General features: G+C 35.8%; 2 protein-coding genes across 2 annotated transcripts; both read left to right on the forward strand.

Moving 5' to 3' along the window:
- The first annotated feature begins 511 nt into the window (after positions 1–511).
- On the forward strand, positions 512–3179 carry LOC145131720 (uncharacterized). Its single transcript, XM_079066379.1, has 6 exons — positions 512–791; positions 1065–1246; positions 1389–2057; positions 2115–2456; positions 2575–2621; positions 2735–3179. Exons 1-6 carry the CDS (start codon positions 512–514, stop codon positions 3177–3179), a joined length of 1965 nt encoding a protein of 654 aa, XP_078922505.1.
- A 3-nt stretch (positions 3180–3182) lies between these two features.
- Positions 3183–5850, forward strand: LOC145131721 (uncharacterized). The gene is made up of 6 exons (XM_079066380.1): positions 3183–3462; positions 3736–3917; positions 4060–4728; positions 4786–5127; positions 5246–5292; positions 5406–5850. Exons 1-6 carry the CDS (start codon positions 3183–3185, stop codon positions 5848–5850), a joined length of 1965 nt encoding a protein of 654 aa, XP_078922506.1.
- Positions 5851–6911: the final 1061 nt, after the last annotated feature.

The following is a 6911-nucleotide window of genomic DNA, read 5'->3' on the forward strand; positions in this document are numbered from 1 at the left end:
TGTTTGGTATGGTAATTGCATTCCTCGAAATTCGTTTATTTTGTGGATGGCTATTTTGAATAGATTGAAGACCCAGGATCGTGTCAGAGGTTGGGAAGTTTCTGGTAACTTACTTTGTCCTTTTTGTGCTGTTACTCCTGATTCACATGTTCATCTTTTCTTTAAATGTGATTATTCTCAACTTATTTGGAGGTATTTTTGTAATAAGATGGGTCTTAATCTTTTTATGGATGATTGGAATGAATTGATTATGAAGCTGTGCAGTTTGTTTAAAAGGAATTCTGGTGAGAATCTGGTTAATAAATGTGTTTTTGCTAGTTGTGTTGCACATATTTGGAAGGAGCGAAATTCTAGACTTTTTAGTAACAGGAGAAATTCGTATAAGGGGCTGATTGCTTGTATTGAAAGTGAAATACATTTAATGCTGTTGGGGTTGAGGAAAAAGGCTAAGATGGTCAATGATAAAGTTTTTAAGGCCTGGGGTATTTCTGGAATGGAAAAAGTTTAAGTAATGGATGCTATTTTCTGGTTTTTTAGTTTGTTGGTTGGTGGCTATTGGTTTTGGGGTTGGCATAGAAGGATGTTTAACTTTGGTGATCTTAATGCTGTGGATTGGTGGGGGCATTTTTGGAATAAGTTTCTTTACAAAGGAATTGACGGATTGTGTTACTGGTTTGAGAGTTTGCTCTCAAATCATGTGACTTGTACCTACGGGATTTTCTGTTTGGATATGATCTTTATTGAGATTATCCAAATGGAGAATCCTAGACATGTGATTGATGCCATGTCTAGTATGAATCTTGTTCTGATTTCTTGGAGTTTTGGTGTTAGTTTGTTGTGGTTTGGCTTGTGCTTGATATGCAGGAATTTTTTTCAAAGGTCGGGTTTGGATCATGTTTGCAAGCAGATGGAGTCTTTTCTGTTGAAGACTAAGTGGAGGATTGATGAGAGGAGAAGTGACAGAAGATGTGGGATTGATAAATTGATGGGGTTTTTTTATAGTTGCAATTATGAGTGTTATAATTGTGTTATCTTTTATTGGTTCTATGTTATGTATTGTGTAGGGAGTATTGTGGTTTTGTTGGGTTTTTTCTTAAAGCTTGGCCTTCGGACTGTGGGTTTTTTTAAGGGCCTTACCCCTTGCTTAGGTATTAATGATCTTTGGGGATTTTGGTGGTGCAAGGAGGTGAAGTTACCTTTTTTCCCACTTTCAATAAGTCTTTGGGCTAGCTTTAAGGATAATAAGGTTTTTTGGGTTTTTGGGTGGTTAAGTCTAGTTATTAAAAAGTGGCTTAGTAGTTGGTTATGGATAGGTTGGTTAGATTTGTATTTTGTTTGACTATTTTATTTCCGTTTGTTTTTGTATTCTTTTATTCTTTTTAATAAAGTTTGCTGAGCTTTGGCTCTTTCAAAAAAAAAACTTTAATGGTGAAGATCATGGGTATTTTGAAGGAAAGAGGGGTCTTAGGCAGGGTGATCCTCTATCTCCTTACCTATTTACTATAGTTATGGAGGTGTTTAATATCATCCTTTTGAAGAAAATTGAAGCTGGCCAGAATTTTAAGTTTCATAGTAGGTGTATGTCCCTTAAAATTACTCATTTATGCTTTGCTGATGATTTGTTAGTATTTTCTTATGGAAATGGGAATTCTGCTAGAGTTATAAGGGATGCTCTTGATGAGTTCAAAAAAGTTTCAGGGTTGAAGGTGAGCATGGAAAAAAGCCAGATTTTCTTCAGTTGTGTTAAACCCAATATGAGAAGGATTATCTTGGGCATTCTTCCTTTTGATATTGGGAGATTTCCTTTTAAGTATTTGGGAATTCCTATGTGTGTTACAAAATTATTTGATAGAGATTGTAAACAGCTTATTGAGAAGATTAAGATGAGAATTTTCAATTGGAAAAACAAGGCTTTATCGTTTGCTGGAAGGCTGCAGCTCATTAATTCTGTTTTGACATCTATTCATGTGTATTGGGCTTCGATTTTTAAAATTCCCATTGCTACTATTAAAGAGATGGAAAAGCTTTGTAGAAGTTTCTTGTGGGCGAATGGTGAGGTAGTCAAAGGGAAAGCTAAAGTCAAGTGGAATGATATTTGTAAGCCGAAAATTTAGGGTGGTTTAGGAGTGAAGAATTTAAGGAAATGGAATGATGCTTTGTTAGCTAAACATGTGTGGAATGTGATTAATAGCAAAAATTCTCTGTGGGTTCAGTGGGTGAAATCCAATTACATTGGAAACAGGAATTTTTGGGATATTTTGCAGAAGAAGAGTATGAGCTGGACTTGGAAGAGGTTCCTTGAGGTGAGAAAAATTGTTAGGCCCCATGTTGTTTCGTGTGTGGGAAACGGGATGAATACTTCTCTCTGGCATGATTGGTGGCACCCAATTGGTATTTTATGTTCTATTATATCTAGAAGAGATTGGGTTAGCAATGGGTTTAGTGATTCTTCCTTGGTCAGTGATGTTCTAGTCTATGATTGCTATACTTGGCCGGTTGAGTGGGTTAATATATTCCCTGGATTGAAGGATGCTCCCATGTTTTGTATTGAGCCTAATCTGAGGGATGTTGCAGGTTGGAGAGATAAGAAAGGAATATGTAAACAATTTTCATGCAAACAGGTGTGGTGTGATATAAATAATTTTGGAGACCAAGTTCCTTGGCATGATATTGTTTGGTAAGGTAATTGCATTCCTCGAAATTTGTTTATTTTGTGGATGGCTATTTTGAATAGATTGAAGACCCAGGATCGTGTCAGAGGTTGGGAAGTTTTTGGTAACTTACTTTGTCCTTTTTGTGCTGTTACTCCTGATTCACATGTTCATCTTTTCTTTATATGTGATTATTCTCAACTTATTTGGAGGTATTTTTGTAATAAGATGGGTCTTAATCTTTTTATGGATGATTGGAATGAATTGATTATGAAGCTGTGCAGTTTGTTTAAAAGGAATTCTGGTGAGAATCTGGTTAATAAATGTGTTTTTGCTAGTTGTGTTGCACATATTTGGAAGGAGAGAAATTCTAGACTTTTTAGTAACAGGAGAAATTCGTATAAGGGGCTGATTGCTTGTATTGAAAGTGAAATACATTTAATGCTGTTGGGGTTGAGGAAAAAGGCTAAGATGGTCAATGATAAAGTTTTTAAGGCCTGGGGTATTTCTGGAATGGAAAAAGTTTAAGTAATGGATGCTATTTTCTGGTTTTTTAGTTTGTTGGTTGGTGGCTATTGGTTTTGGGGTTGGCATAGAAGGATGTTTAACTTTGGTGATCTTAATGCTGTGGATTGGTGGGGGCATTTTTGGAATAAGTTTCTTTACAAAGGAATTGACAGATTGTGTTACTGGTTTGAGAGTTTGCTCTCAAATCATGTGACTTGTACCTATGGGATTTTCTGTTTGGATATGATCTTTATTGAGATTATCCAAATGGAGAATCCTAGACATGTGATTGATGCCATGTCTAGTATGAATCTTGTTCTGATTTCTTGGAGTTTTGGTGTTAGTTTGTTGTGGTTTGGCTTGTGCTTGATATGCAGGAATTTTTTTCAAAGGTCGGGTTTGGATCATGTTTGCAAGCAGATGGAGTCTTTTCTGTTGAAGACTAAGTGGAGGATTGATGAGAGGAGAAGTGACAGAAGATGTGGGATTGATAAATTGATGGGGTTTTTTTATAGTTGCAATTATGAGTGTTATAATTGTGTTATCTTTTATTGGTTCTATGTTATGTATTGTGTAGGGAGTATTGTGGTTTTGTTGGGTTTTTTCTTAAAGCTTGGCCTTCGGACTGTGGGTTTTTTTAAGGGCCTTACCCCTTGCTTAGGTATTAATGATCTTTGGGGATTTTGGTGGTGCAAGGAGGTGAAGTTACCTTTTTTCCCACTTTCAATAAGTCTTTGGGCTAGCTTTAAGGATAATAAGGTTTTTTGGGTTTTTGGGTGGTTAAGTCTAGTTATTAAAAAGTGGCTTAGTAGTTGGTTATGGATAGGTTGGTTAGATTTGTATTTTGTTTGACTATTTTATTTCCGTTTGTTTTTGTATTCTTTTATTCTTTTTAATAAAGTTTGCTGAGCTTTGGCTCTTTCAAAAAAAAAACTTTAATGGTGAAGATCATGGGTATTTTGAAGGAAAGAGGGGTCTTAGGCAGGGTGATCCTCTATCTCCTTACCTATTTACTATAGTTATGGAGGTGTTTAATATCATCCTTTTGAAGAAAATTGAAGCTGGCCAGAATTTTAAGTTTCATAGTAGGTGTATGTCCCTTAAAATTACTCATTTATGCTTTGCTGATGATTTGTTAGTATTTTCTTATGGAAATGGGAATTCTGCTAGAGTTATAAGGGATGCTCTTGATGAGTTCAAAAAAGTTTCAGGGTTGAAGGTGAGCATGGAAAAAAGCCAGATTTTCTTCAGTTGTGTTAAACCCAATATGAGAAGGATTATCTTGGGCATTCTTCCTTTTGATATTGGGAGATTTCCTTTTAAGTATTTGGGAATTCCTATGTGTGTTACAAAATTATTTGATAGAGATTGTAAACAGCTTATTGAGAAGATTAAGATGAGAATTTTCAATTGGAAAAACAAGGCTTTATCGTTTGCTGGAAGGCTGCAGCTCATTAATTCTGTTTTGACATCTATTCATGTGTATTGGGCTTCGATTTTTAAAATTCCCATTGCTACTATTAAAGAGATGGAAAAGCTTTGTAGAAGTTTCTTGTGGGCGAATGGTGAGGTAGTCAAAGGGAAAGCTAAAGTCAAGTGGAATGATATTTGTAAGCCGAAAATTTAGGGTGGTTTAGGAGTGAAGAATTTAAGGAAATGGAATGATGCTTTGTTAGCTAAACATGTGTGGAATGTGATTAATAGCAAAAATTCTCTGTGGGTTCAGTGGGTGAAATCCAATTACATTGGAAACAGGAATTTTTGGGATATTTTGCAGAAGAAGAGTATGAGCTGGACTTGGAAGAGGTTCCTTGAGGTGAGAAAAATTGTTAGGCCCCATGTTGTTTCGTGTGTGGGAAACGGGATGAATACTTCTCTCTGGCATGATTGGTGGCACCCAATTGGTATTTTATGTTCTATTATATCTAGAAGAGATTGGGTTAGCAATGGGTTTAGTGATTCTTCCTTGGTCAGTGATGTTCTAGTCTATGATTGCTATACTTGGCCGGTTGAGTGGGTTAATATATTCCCTGGATTGAAGGATGCTCCCATGTTTTGTATTGAGCCTAATCTGAGGGATGTTGCAGGTTGGAGAGATAAGAAAGGAATATGTAAACAATTTTCATGCAAACAGGTGTGGTGTGATATAAATAATTTTGGAGACCAAGTTCCTTGGCATGATATTGTTTGGTAAGGTAATTGCATTCCTCGAAATTTGTTTATTTTGTGGATGGCTATTTTGAATAGATTGAAGACCCAGGATCGTGTCAGAGGTTGGGAAGTTTTTGGTAACTTACTTTGTCCTTTTTGTGCTGTTACTCCTGATTCACATGTTCATCTTTTCTTTATATGTGATTATTCTCAACTTATTTGGAGGTATTTTTGTAATAAGATGGGTCTTAATCTTTTTATGGATGATTGGAATGAATTGATTATGAAGCTGTGCAGTTTGTTTAAAAGGAATTCTGGTGAGAATCTGGTTAATAAATGTGTTTTTGCTAGTTGTGTTGCACATATTTGGAAGGAGAGAAATTCTAGACTTTTTAGTAACAGGAGAAATTCGTATAAGGGGCTGATTGCTTGTATTGAAAGTGAAATACATTTAATGCTGTTGGGGTTGAGGAAAAAGGCTAAGATGGTCAATGATAAAGTTTTTAAGGCCTGGGGTATTTCTGGAATGGAAAAAGTTTAAGTAATGGATGCTATTTTCTGGTTTTTTAGTTTGTTGGTTGGTGGCTATTGGTTTTGGGGTTGGCATAGAAGGATGTTTAACTTTGGTGATCTTAATGCTGTGGATTGGTGGGGGCATTTTTGGAATAAGTTTCTTTACAAAGGAATTGACAGATTGTGTTACTGGTTTGAGAGTTTGCTCTCAAATCATGTGACTTGTACCTATGGGATTTTCTGTTTGGATATGATCTTTATTGAGATTATCCAAATGGAGAATCCTAGACATGTGATTGATGCCATGTCTAGTATGAATCTTGTTCTGATTTCTTGGAGTTTTGGTGTTAGTTTGTTGTGGTTTGGCTTGTGCTTGATATGCAGGAATTTTTTTCAAAGGTCGGGTTTGGATCATGTTTGCAAGCAGATGGAGTCTTTTCTGTTGAAGACTAAGTGGAGGATTGATGAGAGGAGAAGTGACAGAAGATGTGGGATTGATAAATTGATGGGGTTTTTTTATAGTTGCAATTATGAGTGTTATAATTGTGTTATCTTTTATTGGTTCTATGTTATGTATTGTGTAGGGAGTATTGTGGTTTTGTTGGGTTTTTTCTTAAAGCTTGGCCTTCGGACTGTGGGTTTTTTTAAGGGCCTTACCCCTTGCTTAGGTATTAATGATCTTTGGGGATTTTGGTGGTGCAAGGAGGTGAAGTTACCTTTTTTCCCACTTTCAATAAGTCTTTGGGCTAGCTTTAAGGATAATAAGGTTTTTTGGGTTTTTGGGTGGTTAAGTCTGGTTATTAAAAAGTGGCTTAGTAGTTGGTTATGGATGAGTTGGTTAGATTTGTATTTTGTTTGACTATTTTATTTCCGTTTGTTTTTGTATTCTTTTATTCTTTTTAATAAAGTTTGCTGAGCTTTGGCTCTTTCAAAAAAAAAAACTTTAATGGTGAAGATCATGGGTATTTTGAAGGAAAGAGGGGTCTTAGGCAGGGTGATCCTCTATCTCCTTACCTATTTACTATAGTTATGGAGGTGTTTAATATCATCCTTTTGAAGAAAATTGAAGCTGGCCAGAATTTTAAGTTT

The sequence above is a fragment of the Lactuca virosa genome, chromosome 8, assembly GCF_052849685.1.
Source record: "Lactuca virosa cultivar CGN04683 chromosome 8, Lactuca_virosa_CGN04683_v6, whole genome shotgun sequence".
NCBI classification, from domain to species: Eukaryota; Viridiplantae; Streptophyta; class Magnoliopsida; order Asterales; family Asteraceae; genus Lactuca; species Lactuca virosa.